The sequence below is a fragment of the Herpailurus yagouaroundi genome, unplaced genomic scaffold (genome assembly GCF_014898765.1).
Source record: "Herpailurus yagouaroundi ecotype Mexico unplaced genomic scaffold, PumYag 165, whole genome shotgun sequence".
In the NCBI taxonomy this organism is placed as follows: Eukaryota; Metazoa; Chordata; class Mammalia; order Carnivora; family Felidae; genus Herpailurus; species Herpailurus yagouaroundi.
Genome location: NW_024412406.1, coordinates 4,632,877 through 4,653,666, shown reverse-complemented (window position 1 = coordinate 4,653,666; position 20,790 = coordinate 4,632,877). Strand labels below are relative to the sequence as shown.

General features: G+C 37.0%; 1 protein-coding gene and 1 long non-coding RNA gene across 2 annotated transcripts in view; one reads left to right on the top strand and one right to left on the bottom strand.

Annotated features, from left to right (window-relative positions):
* The window catches only part of LOC121038064 (uncharacterized), a 259,619-nt gene that overhangs the window by 116,501 nt on the left and 122,328 nt on the right, over positions 1–20,790 (top strand). The window lies entirely within an intron of this gene.
* LOC121038057 (myelin P2 protein) lies at positions 9,899–19,968 on the bottom strand. Its single transcript, XM_040487508.1, has 5 exons — positions 19,948–19,968; positions 14,051–14,150; positions 11,649–11,821; positions 11,216–11,317; positions 9,899–10,189 (listed from the first exon to the last, which is right to left on the bottom strand). Exons 1-5 carry the CDS (start codon positions 19,951–19,953, stop codon positions 10,139–10,141), a joined length of 432 nt encoding a protein of 143 aa, XP_040343442.1. The 5' UTR covers positions 19,954–19,968; the 3' UTR covers positions 9,899–10,138.

The window sequence follows — 20,790 nt, the reverse complement described above, 5'->3', positions numbered from 1 at the left end:
CTTGCACTGTTGGTGGGAATGCAAACTGGTGCAGCCACTCTGGAAAACAGTGTGGAGGTTCCTCAAAAAATTAAAAATAGACCTACCCTATGACCCAGCAATAGCACTGCTAGGAATTTACCCAAGGGATCCAGGACTACTGATGCATAGGGGCACTTGTACCCCAATGTTTATAGCAGCACTCTCAACAATAGCCAAATTGCAGAAAGAACCTAAATGTCCATCAACTGATGAATGGATAAAGAAATTGTGGTTTATATACACAATGGAGTACTACGTGGCAAAGAGAAAGAATGAAATATGGCCCTTTGTAGCAACGTGGATGGAACTGGAGAGTGTTATGCTAAGTGAAATAAGTCATACAGAGAAAGACGGATACCATATGTTTTCACTCTTATGTGGATCCTGAGAAACTTAACAGAAACCCATGGGGGAGAGGAAGGAAAAAAAAAAAAGAGGTTAGAGAGGGAGGGAGCCAAAGCATAAGAGACTCTTAGAAACTGAGAACAAACTGAGGGTTTATGGGGGGTGGGAGGGAGGCGAGGGTGGGTGATGGGTATTGAGGAGGGCACCTATTGGCGTGAGCACCGGGTGTTGTATGGAAACCGATTTGACAATAAATTTCATATTAAAAAATAATAATAAATTGGTGTCTATCATGTGGTTAACTATTACTGTGTAAAAATAATGTATTTTTTTTTCACTGTATTCACGGAGATCAAGAAATCAGGGTGGGTAGAATTATTCGGTGTTTTTGTGGTTTATGAACCATACTTGTACTTCCTGGAGTAAATGCTGCAAATAATGACAAACCTAATTGAATATTGCATATTGCCTTCTTTCTACTTTCCCCAGGGAGGAGAGCCTCCTTTACCAGAAGAGATTTACGTTTCTTCCTGTTCACGTGGGAGTTATTTCAGTGTTTATCTAGGAGTTATTTCAAACACCTTCTCTCCATTTCTCACTCACTGCCTACTGATAACCAGAGAGTTTTGACTAAAACAAGGAACAGATGCTTCAATTTAGACATTTGCTGACTGTAGAATGGTCTACAAGTGATCTCACACATCTACCAGCTGAATCAGCAAAACAAATATAAATCAGCAGGAAGACTGTAGATCTCTGATGAATCCTGCAGGAATTCTATATTCAGTGGGTTATAAATACAGTTCACAAATACACAGAGAACTGAAAGAGTTTCCTTCTGTGCTTTTCTGAGTCGTCCCTGTGTCCTCTCCACCCAAATGTGCGCTCACATCAGTAATTCAAAAATCTAAAATCAACATGAATTCTATACAAGGAAAATACAATACGTGCGGTTGGAAATAGTAGATCTAATCTATATTCCATGTTACAAGAGAAATAAATTTCAATCATGTTACTAATTCACGGACTCACCTGTCTTTCATGATTTCTAAATAAGAAAATCCCCTGGCTGTCCTGTGGAACCAAGAATTTAACAGGAATCCTGTTAAGTCAAGTATTTAACCATGCCTAGGTTATGCATGTGACTTATCAGACAACAGAGAAGCAGACAGATTTCCTGTTTATAGTTTAACATTCCAAACCGAACCATTTCAAGAGCAAAGAAGGGAAAGTTCGATGTGACGGCATATTATAATGGCATCTCATTGTTTTTCTTTGTCTGTGAAACTCTGACTAAAAAAACTCACCTTATCTAAACTGTGTGAAACCTAGCCATCTGTTTTCAAACTCAGAATGGATGGAGCCTGCATGTGCAGGACACTGGTCCGAATTGTGAAATGCTTGCTACTCATTCGTGCCCCCATTTATTCAGCAAACATTTATAAAGCCTCTTCTAGGACTCAAACACTGTGGGCTGAACATTTTTTTTAATTAAAAAACTCAAATTTCGAGGGGCGCCTGAGTGGCTCAGTCGGTTAAGCATCCGACTTCGGCTCAGGTCATGATCTCACGGTTCCTGAGTTCGAGTCCTGTGTCGGGCTCTGTGTTGACACCTCAGTGTCTGAAGCCTGCTTCGGACTCTGTGTCTCCCTCTCTCTCTGCCCTTCCCCAGCTCGCACTCTGTCTCTGTATCTCTCAAAACTAAATAAATGTTAAAAAAAAAAAAATTAAAAACAGTATCGTTTAAAAAAATTTTTTAAATAAAAATAAAAAATTCAAATTTCTTCACTTGACCTTTCAATCAGAATTAGAGGTTTAAATACATGGCTATATTGCAGTGGAAACACAGTGGAAGGGATTATCAAATTCTCCTTGGAGGCAGGTCAGAGAAGTTTGCATGGGATTGATGTCTCTTGAAGGTGACAAGGAGTCCGTTGGATGGGAAACAGTGTGCGATGCAGAAGGGAAACTAGGTAAATGCTTATCTCTGTCTACATGGAACTTCTAGAAGTTTGGGAAGCAAGTAGCTATTAAAATAGAAAACTCATGAATATAATAAGGCTATTTCAATATTAAATAGCCAATCCTATTAGATACGATGATATAAAATTTAGAAAAAAGTGGAATCTTAGGATACCTGAGGGGCTCAATTGGTTAAGCTTCAGGCTCTTGGTTTCAGCTCAGGTCATGATCTCATGGTTTGTGGGCTCAAGCCATGTGTTAGGCTCTGTGCTGAGCCTGCTTGGGATTCTTCCTCTTTTCCACTCTCTCTGCCTACTCCCCACTCACGCTCTCTCTCTCTCTCAAAGTAAATAAAGTTAAAAAAAAAAAAAAAGAAGAAGTGGAATCTTAAAGATCATCCAAATCAGCCCTTCATTTTATTTCAACGTTTATTTATTTTTGGGACAGAGAGAGACAGAGCATGAACGGGGGAGGGGCAGAGAGAGAGGGAGACACAGCATCGGAAACAGGCTCCAGGCTCTGAGCCATCAGCCCAGAGCCCGACGCGGGGCTCGAACTCACGGACCGCGAGATCGTGACCTGGCTGAAGTCGGACGCTTAACCGACTGCGCCACCCAGGCACCCCTCAGCCCTTCGTTTTAAAGAGGGAGAAACTGGAGGTTTGCAATGTAAATGAGCTACTGAAGGTCACCCCATGCAGGTCAACAGAACCAGGATTCAAGCCCATGACTTCAGATGCTGAATGACATCCTATTTAACAGCATCTTATCTGATCTGTTTCCTTTTATTAGTGGCATGAATCAGGATTATAGTATATTTGACTTCATTCAAATTTTTTAAATATCTAATCATTTAGGAGCCTACTAAATAGGAAAGGTTCTACATTCAGTAATTATTTGGAGTACTTCACACACACACACACACACACACACACACACACACACCAAAACAAAAAATGTAAATGCTGAATAGAAGGATTTACATGTGTCATGTAACAATAGACGTAATAATATTTTACATATGAATAATGCATTATACTTTACAAAGTGCTTTCATATGCATATTTTTCCTCCCACATCAGCTGTGTGAAGCAGCCATTACTGCCCCCATTGTACAAATTAGGAAATTGCAAGTGGCAAAGCCAGGGTTCAAATCCGTATGTTCCCACTACCCTCGAGGGATTCTTGCTATTATGCTCCCATCCCCTCTTAACACATGAAATATGCAATAGATGCCCTGCATCTTCCCATATTGGTCAGGAATTTAACAATTGCTGGGACCTAGCACTTCTCAGGAAGCTTTTAATGAACACAAAGCTTTTAATAAACACAAAGCTTAGGACATGGTGTGTCACCTTCAACATTAAACTGTCAAAAGTTCAGAAAAAAGTAAAGCCAATGGATCACTGATGTAGTAATTAGTAAAAGTTTATTGTGTATACAGCAAGAAATTTGCAAATCGGGTGCACTCGAACAAAAACATGGAATGATGCTCAGAGGCATATTGTCATAAAGCAGTTCACAGAATATGGAGGCGGTAATTGTTTATTCTTCACAGTGACTGGTTACAATATTAGAATTTTCTTAAATGAAAGGCACTTGGTTAGTGGTTACTTCATATCAATTTTGGGGAACAATTTAAGTTTCGCTTATAATCTTCATAGGCACAAGCATAAGCGACCCAAGTCAAGTTAGCCTCGCTTGTCTTGCAAAATAAACTAAATTAAGCTTTGTTTGGATGACCAAATTGGTTTTGTTTGCTCAGGGAATTTTCAAGTTTGGTCCCTGTTTGTGTTTGATTGCAGTCTAGCTGAGAGAGATGGGATTGAGATGAATGAAGCGTGGTATGATATCAGATAGGTTTTAATAAAAATCTAAATTTTTAGATTTGGCTGGCTTTAAATGAAGTCAGTATTCTCCAAATGCCAAATTACATCAAGGAAATCAAAGGCCAGCAGTGACTCATTTTGGAAATCCTAAATCTGAACTCTATCATCAATTTACTCTACATTATTTATCTTATGTAGTGCAATTTGCATGCATTAATAATTTGAAAGAATGCAATTATAAATGAAGAATAAGTGCACTATAATGCCAAATGCAAGATTGTGCAAAAATTCATGTCCATCTTAAAATCCAACAAGGGAATATTATTTGGTCTCAATGGATGTGAAACTAAGACTTGTCCCAGATCTAGTTTTCTCTTCAACTATAGAGGCATCAATCCTTTGGTGTTGCTGAGATATTCACCTTGCACCAGCAGACCAATTTGAACTGTTGCATAGCAGTTGGTTACTAAAGAGAGGATTTTAGATAGTGCCCAAATTCCAAGCCAGAGATCTGAAAATTTTGCATGCCATCACTGATTTCCCCAATAGACAGCAAAATGTGCAAGATGCTATTTTGAAAATTAGTCCCATACTATATTTTTTTTGAGTAATTTGAACTCATTTTCTAAATTATGCTGAAAAATAGTTTCTATTTTGCGAGGGTTGGCATGATTGTATTGCTTTGTTTCCCTGTTGCTCCACATTTTGCTATTTTGAAATCTTCACTTTTCCATATGTCATGGATAATGGCCAATTGCGTTAACTTCTGTGGAAATAACAAAGATAAGAAGTAGACAGTTGCTTCCCAAACAAAAGACTTGATTATATCTGAGTTGATTTTACCATAGTATTTTCACTACCTCTTGTTACTTAGTGTCACGTTGGGGACATTTGGTACTCCTGACTTTGATTACCTTTCACTCCATTTTAATTGATAGCAACATGATAATAGCCTACATCAAATTTCCACCTTTGGAAGACTTTGGCACAACGGTTCTCAAACTGGCCACACGTTGAAATCACCAGAGGCGTTTTAGGAAAACTACTAATGCCTGGGTCTCACCCGTTACCCATAGATTATGACTAAGTGGGTATGTGTTACAATCTTGGCAATGGGATGTTTAAAAACTTCCCGATGATTCTAATGTGCAGCCGTATTTAGAGAGGTTCCACTTAGTTTAGAAGGAATATTTTTTAAAGGTAAGCCAGAGCAACTTTTTAAGAAATTACAAAGTAAATCTTTAGTCAAAACTTAGAAATATTACAGTCAACATAAAACTAACACTGTCATTGATAAAATCTAAGTACCATGCTACTTCTAGGCAGTAGTGTGCTAGTAAGTGGGTCTCTTGATTGTTTTTATGTTGGTGTAAATAATATTCTTAGTAAATTTAGCCAGTTGGTGTGCAAATCAATATCAACAGCTCTGAGATCTTGAGATCTTGTGAATTCTCTTCATTTTGAGGTATAATAAAATGACCTATTTTAACATCATGTTTGTTACTAAGTAAACAACAATAACAAAAGACAGTTCTCTAATGCTTTTCCTGTGCCAAGCACATTACATATACTTATTTATTCCTCACAACTCTTTGAGATATGTTCTATTATTATCCCCAGTTTTACAATGAAGGAACTGAGGGACACGGGGGTTAAGTAACTTGCCCAACGACACATAGCTAGTAAGCAGCAAATTGGAACTTGAACGAGGCAGTCTGATTGCTCTTAGCCACTATGTTATATTGGCAAGAGCTTTTTGTTCTATCAAAAAGAATTGAGAATCAAAATTATATTCTGAGACCATGTTTGAGTACTGCGGAGCTCTCGCTCCCTCCCCCCACTTCTGGTTGTTTGAAAATCTTTTCCAAATCTAGCAACACGTATCACCTGCTGAGACGATTATTTTGTCTTCCTCGTTATCAGCACAACTCCACCGTTACTGTTATGAAAACAGAAACTGCTCGTGCTTTTTGGACAATAGAGCAATTATATTTATTGAGGAATACATTTTATTGCAAGTCACATTACTACAACCTCTAAAAATAGCACCAGTTTAAAAACTCTCCTTTTTTTATGGGTTTCTCTAGCTGGAGCCAAAATAAATAAATAAATAAACACACCTCAGTTATGATGTTTCTCAGACATGTGTTGACCGAATGCCCAGAGACAGAAGAAGACTTGCCAAGGGCAGGTTTGTTGTTTTTTTTTTTTAAGGATTTTGTTTGGAAATAACTTTAAACTTGCAGGGAAGTTGCAAGAATCAAACTATTGCAAAGAAAACACGTGTAGCTTTTAGTCAGGTTAAGTTTTACCCTGTGTGCTTTATCAGTTGCTCTCTTCATGGGTGTATGTACTAAATGTGTGCACACACACAAACACACATACTTTTCCTCTGAGTTTTTTTTAAAAAGTACATTGCATATATAATGGCCTATTACCCCCCAAATTCTTCGTGTGTATTTCCCAAGAATAAGGATATTTTCTTACATAAACACAGCACACTTCAAACCTAATTTACCATTTGTATTTCAATTGACCAACTAACCTAATATTGTCCTTTGGAGCATTTGTTTTACCTCTAGTACAGGATCTAGTCTAGAATCACTTACTGTATTCAGTCATAACATATTCTGAATGTAACTTAATCTAGAACATTCCACAGAGCCTTTCTTTGTCTTCTATGACAATGATGTTTTTGAAGAATTCAACCGACACCACCCTCCTCTTTTTTTGGGAATGTTCCTCATTTGGAATTTGTCTGATCTTTCCCAGTGATTAGATCCAGATAAGGATTCCAGGCTGAAATACTACATAAATGATGTTCATTCTCAGGGTATCAATTTTGAAGGCACATGTTCTTCTGCCCCTCATTGGTAATGTTAGGGGTGATTACCCAGTCAAGGGGTTATCCAATTTTTCCACTGCGAAGTTAAACTTTTTTTCCCCTCATAACTAATCATCAATCTGTGAAGAGATACTTTCTTAAGATAGTTTCTTACCAAATGAATATCCTCCTAATCAAAATCTCCCTCTGGATTTAGCATTCATTGGCAATTCTTGCCTGAGCCAATATTTACAGTGATGGTTGAATAATGATGACTTCCATTTCTAACACTCCTTCCATATTTACCAGTCAGCCAATGGCATTCTGATGTAAGGGACACTCTTCTCTTTCTCCCTATTATCATTATGGATTCATAGATCCTTATTTTTCCTTCAATGATTTATAAGTTATTATTTTTCGCAATTATTTTTCAAATTGTCCCAGTTTTTACCAAGGAGAGCACCTCCAAGCTGGCTTCCATGTTTTGGTGGCTTGCCTCTATTATTTTTTTTAAAACACTTCCTTACTTTCTGGTATAACAAAATATTTCAGGCTCATCTTGTACCTACCCTGACATCCCATTAGAATTAGTTGTTTCTCCAAGGAATCCTCATTCCTTTTAGTAGGAAATGATATTGGTCACCAAGGTCTGGGCACTAAGTGGGCTCATTCCTACTGAGGTGTCATTGCTTCTAAGCTCTTTGGGCAGATTGAGCTAGGAAATATATGGGTGTATATACACATACACATAAATATGTGTATATACGCACACATAAATGCATGCAGGTATGCATGTACAATTAACACACATATGGACAAATATACGCATGCCTTAGAAACCATAAATTTACATCTGTTCCAATCCATTCTCACATGATTCTCTCTTGCCTGCCCCCCTCATTCGTTATGTTCCTCTTCCACAGTGAAATCCTGGCCCCTAACAACATCAACACACTTCTCATTCGCTCAGTCATACAATACATCTGAAATAGTTTCATTATTACTTGGGCACAGCAGTCACACTTCCTGCCTGTGAAAAATCAAATGGACCCAGTAATTCTCTGCCCATCTATTTATACAAGGAAGGAACTCAGAGGTCCACCAACAGCCTTGTACCAGAATGTTTATAGTAGCTTTATTCATCATGGCCAAAAACTGGATATAGGCCAGTTATCTTAAGAGAAGAATGGATAAGCAAACTGTGATATGTTCATGCAATAGAATACTACTTAGCAATAAAAAGAGCAAACTACTAATGCATGCAACAATATGGATGGATTTCAAAAGCATTATGCTGAGTTTTCAAAGGCAAACAGAAAGAACACATAATGTATGATTCCATTTATATGAAATCCAAGAACAGGCAAAAATAATCTCTAATGGCACACCTTTAGAGATACTACAAGAAACAGACATGTTTCTAATAGAGAGGTGTTGCCAAGGAGGCAAAATAAAGGTTTAGCAACTGGCCTCTCGTCAGACAGAGGCAAATCCTGTCTCTATCACTTTGTGATTTTGCACAAGTTACTCTACACTTGTTTCCTCTTTCATAAAGTGGGAATAATAATAAGATCTACCTGCTAGGGTTGTTGTGTGAAGTTATATTAAATACGGCAACATGACATGTAAATCATCTGATAGAGAGTAAATGAACTTGGCACACAGTACATATATAACATTTGGTAGCTGTTATTATTAGCCTAGGATGTGTGTTCATACATTGTCCTATATGTGTGTACTGCTGGTTACATTGTCGCTAATTAGTGACAATGCTCAGGAAAGCAATGCAGAAATATTTACTAAGAACCCATCAGGTTTTCTATAGTCTTTGATTTAGTGATCCCTCTCCTAGAAAAAGTAGTCGGCACAGTCAGATATATACATGAAGGCAATTTTTGCAAAATAATCTGTAATAACTCCAAACTGGGCATAACATAAAAATAGAACAGTTGTATTATAGAACCATAATAAATTATGGCATATCATTAGTTGAAATGTGGAAGAATCCTTGTGAAAGTTACAAAAAGCAGAATGCAAAAAAAGTATGAGCACTGTGGTTACAGATGAGTACTATTACGTCCACATGCACAAAGTGATTAGCTCATACTGCGTAGAATGGAAGCAGTTGTTATCCTTTTTAAGATTTTTAAGGAGCACCTGGGTGCCACAGTCAGTTAAGCATCAGACATTGGCTCAGGTCATGATCTCTCCGTTCGAGGGTTCAAGTCTCCTTGTGTTGGGCTCTGTGCTGACAGCTCAGAGCCTGGAGCCTGCTTCGGATTCTGTCTCTCTGCCCTTCCCCTGCTCACACTCTCTCTCTCTCAAAAATAAATAAACATTAGAAAAAAATAAGAAAAAAAGATTTTAAGAATTTTCCTGGTTACCTTTTCATTTAAAAATGTATACTTTTTTGGATTAAAAATAATATTCTTTGTATAAAAACCCAAACATGAAAGAAAAGTATAATGTCAAAACCAAATGATAGAAACCAAATCGCTACTTGCTTTTGGTGGAAATGGGACAGGGCGGGACAGTGATTGGGAAGAGGCATGAGCAAACCTTCTGGGATTAAGGAAAGGCACCACTATCTTGATCGGGATGTGAGTTATATGGGTGCGTGCGTTTGTTACAATGGCTTGAATTCTACCCTTAATATCTGTGCATTTCATTGTCCATAAATTACCCCTCAATTTTCAAACAATTGGCTTGAGTAGAGGCTGCCCTTTTCGCTGGGATAGAACTCTGACTTAAATCCTTTCCTTGTAGTTTGTCTCGCTTCTGATCCTCTTCCCATTATGCTCCTGCTACCCCGATCAATACATTTACTTCCTTTTACTATCCAGTTACTTGCTTTACTTGCACTTCGATGCACAAAGTACAACATAAGTTAGAATTTCACAGATCACTAAATGACGTTATCAAGTATTTAGGTGTGGCCAGTATACATACTTTAATACAGTAAGGAAATGCATGCAAATCGAAAATGTTTCAACAACACTGAATTTTAGATTAATCCTCAGTTTAGACCTTTACCTCTCTGATCTATTAAGACAAAAGCAAAAACAAACAAATTGCAGTGTAGTTGGGCCTTGCCAACAAAAACCGTTGATTTCCAACATCAAATGATCAAATGCCACTTCAATGAGGAAATGATTTTCTCAGACCTTCTCATAAATTCTGGTGCAGACCACGCCCTTCATTTTACATTCCTTAAGAAAAGAGAGAGATTCATTGAGTATCTAAAACTCAAACTAGAAAACGGCAAATTTGCAAATAGCAACAGAAAATAAAAACAAGCTCAGAACATTAAACTTAGAAAGAAATAGAATATCAATGTGTCAGTCTCCAGCAATTCAGAATTATAATAATTGAAATAGGAGAAACAGTTTTGAAGTCAATCTATGTTACTATAGAAGAATTTTCTTAAAGTGGCAGGTTTTTATGCATAATTTGCATGCATTTGACTCTACTAAAAGTGGATTTCAAAACTGTATGCATATCTGCATCATTTGAGGAACATTTAAAAATACTGATGGCTCCTTCTTCCCCTCCCAGAGATTTGCATTTAATTGATCTGTGTTGGGGCCATATATTGGTATTCGCTTCCCATCTAAATCTATGTTGTAGGTAGGGATAAGAATCTCTAAACTACAGGGAAAAAAAAAACATTTAAAATTACATGAATTTATATTCACTGTATGTATTAGTAAGCACAGAAGCAAAAACTTAAATCATTAAAGGCCATCCCATGCAACCCTGGTCATCATTCTTATCTGCTAACTAAAGGGTTTCCTATGAGCTGAGCTTAAATTATTGCCCTGGTTTAGTTCAAGTTCTTTGGATTCTTGAAAGCAACACACTTAGCTACAAATATTTTATAATTGAGCTGTTCAGGAATACTTTGCTTTTAAAACTTAGATTTGTTTTTCTCTTTGTGAATCCAAACTGGTGATATTTATACATACTTTTTTGACTTTACTATTATTTTAGGTGTTATTTCTAAAATAATGAATGGGCTTTGTTATTTCTAAAACCTTGGACCTATACTTGAAGTACTTATCGCTGAGTCTTCATGGTTAAAACATCACCTAATCATTAACTCTGACTTTATTCTTAGCCATTTTTATCTATTTGTATTGCAAAGGGAAAAAAAAGAATATTTCGAAACAAATATATAACCAGTTTCTCTATTTAAATAGCATTATTTTTGTATTTAGAAGTGAAAATATTCTTACCACTACCATTTTCCCATCCACCAACTTTCTTTTTATTGTTGTCTCTTTGTCATCCCATTTCTGCACTTGATTCAATGAGCCTCTTGACAAGGTTACAGTGCTCTGCAAAGACAAGTTCCCATAATCAAGTTGCTTGGACTTTGGTTGATTAAAGAAGCCGTTCATTCAGTATTGAATTGTTTTCATAATAGATGTCTCACGAGGTACGTTCATTTTTCTATTTTTACCTTATTTTATTTTTTTTTAAGTAGGCTCCACTCCCAACGTGGGGCTCAAACTCACAATCCAGAGCCTTGTGACTGAGCTAGCCAGTGCCCCCAAGTCACATTCATTTTCAGTGGAATGAAGTAGGTCTACCCTTTTGAACACTAATAGGAATAATCCTCTTGAGCCACAGACTGATCCAACTTTGAAGAGAAACATTAAAATTTACCTTTGTTTTCCTGTTGTCAGCTGTGGTTTCTTCAAACTCTTGGCCTAACTTGAAGGAGATCTCTGTATTTTTAAACGTACTTTCAGTTCTTATAGTTATAATATCCCCTTTCTTGCTGATGATCACTCGGGGTTTGGCCAAGTTTCCCAGTTTTCTGGTGGCTAACCCCACACCTGAAAATCAAGATAGTGTTAGAATTATGTTGACCAAGAGATATACCTAGAGAGACTATGAATGGCCACCTTCTTTTATTTTTAAGTTTATTTTTTTATTTTGAGGGAGAGAGAGAGAGAGCACGCGCATGAGTGGGGAGGGGTAGAGAGAGAGTGAAAGAGAGAATCACAAGCAGACTCCTCACTGTCAATGCAAAGCCCAGTGTGGGCTCTAACTCATAAATTGTGAGATCATGACTGAGCCAAAATCAAGAGTTGGATGCTTAGCTGACAGAGTAACCCAGGGACCCCTGAATGGCCACCTTTTACGCTCAGTTGTGTCTCAGGTGTGGAGATGGCAGGTACTGTCACTCACTACCAAGGACCTCCTCCCACGTTTAACCACCTCGTGGAAATACATGTCCATAGACTTAAATAGCTGAGGTTTTATTATTACAAAAGTAACGTCTCCAGATTTTAAGTAAAAGCGTTCAGCCTAAATAGTGCAATTTATCCACTTTTACCACATCCAATCCCACTGACTTTGAAAATCACTAATATTTTCTGTGGATCATTCTGGACACTTTGGTTTTACTTATAAATAGTATAGGTATATTTTAAGTGAGACTGTGACAGATATACACTGTTCTATGATTTTTACCCTCAGTAATATTGTGGATATAGAAAAGCCTCCACATCCTTAATAGAATCTCATTTCTGAAAATTTTTTTTCTGGCCCTTAAGTTTAGCTTGTAAGAAAAAACTTTCCATTTTTCTTCAAGATCTGTACCATTGCAAATGATCACAGGTAACTGATTTTTTTTTTAATTTTCTGTATCTGAAAAAGAAAACAAAACTAGATTCCTGTTTTATTACTATTACTACTAAGGCTATAGAAATACATGGAAAAGAAATGTCAAATGAGAGAATACATGAAGGAAAAACTAGTTTTGCTTGTACGTGTATATATGAATTGTTATGTTTCATAATAGATGTCTATGTCTATGTCTATACATATATATATATGTACATATATATATATATACATATATATATATATACATATATATATATGATCTCTGCAGTAGAGTCTGAGAATCTATACTTTACCAAACCCCTAGGTGATCTTATGCATTCTAAATTTGAAAATGACATACTTAGGGAGTCCTTCATTGAGACTCTTGTATTTTGCTTCTTCCTCAGATATTAGGTCACGTCCATAACTCTAACCAACCTCGTAGTATGGATCTATCCCGATGGGTTCTCATAGTTTTCTAGGCAACATAACATGATTTTGCTCATTTTACCTAAAAATAGAATCTTTCTCATAAGCTTTCTGAACAGTTAAGTAAGGCTACAGACACTTTGACAAACATGGCAACCTGGGTCATTTGACATCAGTTTCTATTATATTTACACAGCTCTGGAAATTTCCAAAGACTCTTCAAACTTATTGTGCTCATATGGAACATTCTCTTTTTTTTTTTTTAAGTTTACTATTTATTTCTGAGAGAGAGAGAGAGAGAGAGAGAGAGAGAGAGGGAGAAAGAGAGAGAGTAGGGGAGGGGCAGAGACAGAGAGAGAGAGAGAGAGAAGAGAATCCAAAGTGGGCTCTGGGCTGATAGCAGAGAGCCCAATGTGGGGCTCAAACTCACAAACTGCAAGATCATGACCTATGCCAAAGTCGGAAGCTTAACTGACTGAGCCATGCAGGTGCCCCAAACACTCCCTAGAATTAGTATAAAATAAAGCTGATACAACAAATGACTGGATTTTCCATCTTCATCCACTGCTCCAATTCCAGGAAAGTCTGAAATTAGTGTAAATTTCTGGTTTAGCTAAACACTAAAATTTTAGATTGAGGTTTTCTATTCATTTTAGTATATTCAACTGCCTATTTTATGAGCACTTCAGTTGTTATAAAACTAACCTTCAGAAAAGCCAGAGGATGGGTTGACTAAGTCTCTAAGATTTCTTTCCTCTAGTTCTGAAAGCAAAGCCCTACTGATATGAAACTACTCTTGAAATCAGTGGAAGTTCCATGTATTTAAGCAGCTCTTATTTAGGTTAAAATCTATTAAAATATCCACAAGCAGAATGCAAATAAATTATTTGAATTCCATAATAGAAGACTAATTCCAGAAAAGGATTGTACTTTCCCAGAGTCCTGGAAAAGGAATTAAAAGGAAATAGTCATGCAGCTTTCTCAAAAATGATCTTCTCAACCAGAAAAACAAAAACATTTCTTACCCAGAGCTTTCATGTAATCATCAAAGTTCTCACTGGAGACGAGTTTCCAGGTGCCCAGGAATCTGTTGCTCATTGCGATGGATGAGAATTCAACACAGTTCTAGATGAGATTCAGGAGATTCAAATAAGATGCTGAAGCCTCAGAAGATTCTTTTCAAAGATGTCCAAAGCATGTGACTCTCACAGAGACCCAATGGGGAAAAGCAGTGTCAGGACTCGGCAATGAATCGTCCATTAGGACAAAAGAAAGCCCCACATAATGTTTCCTTTAGTCTCCAAAAAATTTTATAAAGATCAATGAGAGTACTATTTGAACCTTCAAAAATTTTTTTTGGTCAATCTTACATTTTTAAGAAGTGCTTAGTCCTTAATGCTTTGGAAAAGACTCCATGAATTGAATCTTATACCAAATTGAATTATATGAGCATGAATGAGTGTGTGTGTGTGTGTGTGTGTGTGTGTGTGTGTGTGTGTGTGTTTAGGCATCTTGGTCACTCTCAATCCTGAGTCTGCAAAATTAAGAATTCTTATTGAAAGAGAAGAAAGGGAGGAAAATGTCCATGAGTATTGTGATATCCGCCTCAAATATGTAGTGGGAGAGAAATGCAGGGGACCAGTGTGAGGAAGTATTCATAGGTAAGGGAGGCTTGGCATAGTTCACATATCCCAGGCGGGCTGAGTGGGCAGACAATACGGTCAGTCTATTACAACAGAGCACAGAAATTGTATTCATGGATGGACAAGAAGTAGCACCAGAACACGCTCTTAGACCGCAGCAAAGATTTTCATCTAAAAAAACCTTTCAGTCTAAATTAAGCAGGTTCTTAGTTAATATAACAACTTTGAATGTAAAGCCTTTAAAATGAATCTACAGTTTTATAAAGAGAAGGATTTTCTATATAAATAATACTAATGTATATTGAGAGTTTGTTACGGGCCACTGTGCTAACTGCTTGTCAGGGATTATTTCACTGAATTCCCTCAACACCTCCCAGAATTGGGTACTATTATTACATCTATTCTACCAATGAGAAAACTGAAGCTTGGGGAGGTTAGGTAACTTGGAGGTTTGAACTTGCATTGTTCCCCAGCCTGGACTCTGGACCGTTATCTGACACTGCTCCCTTTATACCACATATGCACCGAGGCCTTGGCCAAAGGTCAGATCATACTGACATCCCCATGACTAGATAGAGACATTCATTCTCACCCCCCAAATCAGTAGAGGACAAAGTCAAGAGATGAGGCATCCAGGCTACTATGGTACATCAGAGCCTCAGTCTTGACCAGGGGGAGCAGATATAAAACCACTTCAAATATAAATGTTGCTCTTGGGAATACTTTTTGCTGTCATGCCTTTTCCTAGTGGTTTTCTAGATTGGCATTAATCCTGATTGTAAGACAACGGATATTACTAGGTTTTATATATTTGTACACAGGTTGGCACTATTCACAACAGTGGGAAATTCATCATGGGGAAATATCCCATGATCAGTTTGCTCATAACAGGTAGAATTGCTGGCCTCTAGGGTTTAGGTTACAAATGTTATAGCTGTGCCATAACCATTGCACTTATGTGGTTAGAGTCCAGGTTGGGTCAAAAATATGGAATCTTATACAGTGATTCCAAGCCTCACCTTACATTACTCATGCGTGGATAACTCAAAGTGGAAATGAAATAGTGACTAGAAAAATTCCTGAGCTAATCAGCTAACCCAATCCTAGACCCAAGAGAATATAACTGGAGGAAGGATATTGTACTGGAATAGAAGAAACAGCTATGAAAAAAAAAGGGCTTTTGATTAGCAAATGTGTTATTTTCTTAACCAAAACACTTAATAAAAATGAATGATGGTATCACTTGTGCCTTCAAAAAAATTTTTGTTACCCTACTTAATTGAGAAGTGAAGCTAAATATTCAACATTTAGGTGTTCTCCCTAAATCTGTGAGACTCTCAAACCATCCCACCTGAGCTGAGCCTTTGTATTCAGAGTGACTGATAAAGGAGAGCTATATGAATTTTAGGCAGTTCCTGTGTTGCTTATAGGAATAGCTGTGGATTGAAAATGTAAACATTGAGCTATATATTAGCGAGGCTTATAACTTTGAAGCAATTTTAAACAAAGAAAAGAATTTTCTATTTTAGCTTATCAGCAATATACTGACTGCTAGAATTAACCAGATATATTCATACCAAAATAAAATTCTGAGACTCATATGTGAACCAAAGGCACAGATCAAAGCAATGAGAGAAGATCCAAACTAAACCAGGATTAAGATATTGAGTCACTCTTACCTAAGAAAGCTATCAATATCCTAGTGACAGAGTGGATAATAAACACCAGGGCCACATTATAACTAGATACATATATTTATACTTGAACTAAATGTAGTCTGTTTACAGCATGGATTCACCTTTCATAGATTTATTGCCTATGTAAATTCTCAAGAAAAGGGGAGCTACTTGAATCATACACTGAAGAGAATGTCCAGAGATCCAAACAAAATAAAGAAAGTTTGCTCTAGATAATATGTTAGGTAAATATCTCTCACATATTGTCTTCAAGCTGTATCCCATTATATATTTGGGAAAGTGATAACCAATCATCCTATGGTAAATGAACAAAGAATTCATGATCACTCATTTGAGTGCCAAAAATCTGACTCCATTCCTTTCATTCATTTAATTGCAAAAAATATTGAAAGCCTACTAAATGTTAGGCACTGTTCAAGGTTAAACATCATTGAATAAAATCCCATGCCCTTGTGGAATTTACTTTCTATATTAAAATTAGTATATAGTCTGAAGTTATTTGCAAAATAGCAATACTGGGATCATAACTGGGGGCAAGAAAAATATGTCGAACAATGGGTCACTATAAATAATGGTCATTTTTTAAATGTTCATGTTTTTAATAACTGAGAAAACAAAAGAGGACCTTAGAATTTTCACATCCTCATAATAGGTGAGGAAATTAAACTAACTTTACAACTATGACATCTTAGAAAAGATGGATGATTTTTTAAAAACTTCTTCAAGGCATCAAAACTACACAAAGGCAGAGAAAAATTAAGGGTCTAGGATTTGGGTGAAAAAGGAAAGCCCAGAGGAACAGTCCCAATATTTGGGGCAGATCCCTGCCTTTCTACGATCTCTGAATTCTGCAAAAGGCAAGTGAGAGGCACAAGTCTGAAGAAAGTTTATAACTGTGTTACAGAGTTAGGGGAACAATGAGGGAGAGTCCTGGTTCGTCATCATGCTTTGGTTTGGGACATTGAGAGGTTGCAGCATAGGGGAGAAGGTGAATTAAACAGGCCTGTGCTAGCATCAATTCCATTCTCAAAATTAGTTTAGTATGATCTGGACAGCCAGTGAACCTCGCTACCAGCCAGAAGCAAAGGAAGATAATGTCACCATAAGTCTAAATTATTTCTACAATTTTTTCACATACGTTGTCAATCAAAAATAAATAGAACAGAGAGACAGGAAAATATGCTCAAAAAGCAAAAGAAACAAGAGTCAATAGAGATAGATGATTGACAAAGCGGATAAAAATAAAAACAAACATGTTATAGAAAATATCAAGACCAAATTTTTTTGGAAGCGCTTTTCCATTTATTTGTTTGATAATTATTTATTTGTTTGTTTTTCTCTTTTTAAATTTTTTAAATTTATTTTTTAATTTACAAGCAAGTTAGTTAGCATATAGTACTATAGTGGTATCAGGAGTAGATTCCAGTGATTCGTCCCCTATGTACAACACCCAGCACTTACCCCAACAAGTGTCCTCCCTTATGCCCCTTACCCATTTAGCCCACCCCCCCACACAACCCCTCCAGCAACCCTCAGTTTGTTCTCTGCATTTAAGAGTCTCTCATGTTTTGTCCCCCTCCCTGTTTTTATATTATTTTTGCTTCCCTTCCTTTATGTTCATCTGTTTTGTATCTTAAATTCCTCATATGAGTGAAGTCATATGGTATTTGTCTTTCTCTGCCTGGTTAACTTCGCTTAACATAATACCCTCTAGTTCCATCCAAGTAGTTGCAAATGGCAAGATTTCATTCTTTTTAATTGCCGAGTAATACTCTAGTGTGTGTGTGTGTGTGTGTGTGTGTGTGTGTGTGTGTGTGTACACAACATCTTCTTTAGCCATTCATCCATCAATGGACATATTAACTCTTTCCATACTTTGGCTATTGTTGATAGTGCTGCTATAAACATGGGGGTGCATGTGCCCCTTCGAAACAGCACACCTGTATCCCTTGGGTAAATACCTAGTAGTGCAATGGCTTGGTCTAGGGTAGTTCTATTTTTAGTTTTTTGAGGAATCTCCATACGGTTTTCCAGAGTGGCTGCACCAGTTTGCATTCCCACCAACAATGCAAAAGAGAACCTCTTTCTCCACATCCTCGCCAATATCTGTTGTTGCCTGAGTTGTTAATGTGAGCCATTCTCACAGGGGTGAGGTGGTGTCTCATTGTGGTTTTGATCTGTATTTCCCTGATGATGAGTGACGTTGGGCATTTTTTCACCTAAGACCAAAAATTTTTAAGACTAATAAAAATTGGCAAACTTTTAGCAAGATGGACTTAAAAAGAGAGAGGGTAAAAGTTATTAATTGCAGGAATAAAAAAAGGATATATCAGTATATCCTATAGTTATTAAAAATTATGGTTATATAACACAGTAATTTAAAAGATCATAAGAAAATAATAGGAGCTACTTCATGCCAATAAACTTTAAGATTTAAAAGAGACTTACAGGGGCGCCTGAGTGGCTCAGACGGTTAAGTGTCAGACTTCTGCTCAGGTCATGATCTCACGGTCAGTGAGTTCAAGCCCCGCGTCGGGCTCTGTGCGGACACCTCAGAGCCTGGAGCCTGTTTCAGATTCTGTGTCTCCCTCTTTCTCTCTCCTTCCCTGCTCATGCTCTGTCTCTCTCTTCTCAAAAATAAATAAATGTTAAAAAAATTTTAAGAGATTTATAAACTCCTTAGAAAACACAATTTACCAAAAATAATACAAGAAGTAAAAAATGTGAATACTCCCAAATCCATTATTATCACTATGGTTAAAATTGCTCTCACAAAGATACTCTGGGCCTGTGAGCTTCACCAATGAGTTCTTACAAATATTTCTGAAAAAAATAGCACCAATCTTACACAAAATCTTCCAGAGAATAGGAAAGAAAGTATTAATTTCCAACTTGCTTCCACCAGGTGTTCGTATGTACTCTTTTCCTGGAATGTTTAACCACTCCCATGTGTTTAATCCTTAAATCTCAGCTCAATCATATTTTCCTACCCTTGGGTTGACATCCTTTAGATTTCAATTCAATCATCTTTCTTAACTTCTTCTTGTATAACATCATTTAACAGTTACTGCAATGGCAATTTTTATTAATTTTGGATGTTATTTGATTAATATGTATATCACCCACTGAAGTCTTGATTCCATACAAGTGGGGAAAACATGTGATTTCACTCGTGTAGTATCCCAAGTACATGACAGTCAATAAATATTTGTTGACCAACTGAATGAAGAAAATACAAAATTTTCTACTTATAGGGGTTATTATTTGCATTAAATCAGATAATAAATAACATGAAAGCATCTAAAATTGGTGCTTATGATCAATAATATTGTTCTGCTAAACTTCCTTCTCTCCTCTCCCTCCCCTGCCTTTTTTTTCTTGCCTTTTTCACACACACTGGAAGCATGGAGAAAGCAAAGGTGGTGGGGCACGTCTAAGTGTGAAACTTAATGGCAGCACTCATTCCCTCACTGGTCACTCTTTTAGTGGCACTTTTTTCCGTGTCCAGGATGACAAGACCATAGCACACCACTAGGAAAGTGCACATAAGTTGATTCCAAGACTCATTGTACATATTCTCACCTGCATGCATGTAGACAATTACTCGACACAAATTTATTGAACTGAGGTAGCACTGGAGAGTACGTGGTGAGTGAAACAGCAACAGTTCCTGCCCATATGGGCCCTATATCCTAGTTAGGAAGACAGACATTAAACAAACGGTCAGAGACATATTAGAATATCCAATTATTATTTTCCTTTTTCCCAATTATTATTTTTTATCATTTGCAGATGGAGGTAGTGAGGATATCACTAAAGAGCCAATGAACCATTATTATGTAGGAAGATCCCTTATGAAATGGTTTAGACACAAGATGCCTTGAGACTGATGATCTCATTCATCTTTAGAACTCAGCCACTAAGGCATCTGGTGCCCCCACCGGAGACAGCTATTTGACAGAAGGTGACAATGGCACTTCAGGCTTGATATCTTCCTATTACATGTTTCAGATGAGTGTTTTTCTCTACGTTTAACAATATTGAGATTATAGTTGCTGTCTTAATGCAAATCATTTCTTGTAAGCTCCTTAGTCACCAGTGGATATCCTATCTTTTGGTTGCTATGGTGACAGTTGCTGTGACATTTACACTGCTCAAAGGTGGTTAATAGCTTGTCTTTTGTTGAATGGCAATAAAGAGAGGGAAGTAGTTTCTGATTCCTCCAAACAATGCATTAAGCTTTGTTTTTTCTAGACTGTAACGTACATGGCCTCTTGCAAAATCTAGTCTAAGATTTCAAATCATTATTCCTAATAGAACACCTGAGAATTAAAGTTACTCATTCACTGGGGAGGAAATAGAAGATAATTTCTGCATCTCAGCTTCTTTTGTTAGTCATTACAGCATATACTAAGCTGGCCACAG

What these genes read in the sequence shown, in the direction of transcription:
- LOC121038057 (XM_040487508.1), bottom strand. An exon ending in TGATTACATGAAAGCTCTGG is followed by an intron (nt 11,822 to 14,050) that starts GTAAGAAATGTT and finishes CTTGATTTTCAG; the next exon opens with GTGTGGGGTTAGCCACCAGA. An exon ending in CTGACAACAGGAAAACAAAG is followed by an intron (nt 11,318 to 11,648) that starts GTAAATTTTAAT and finishes TTGTCTTTGCAG; the next exon opens with AGCACTGTAACCTTGTCAAG.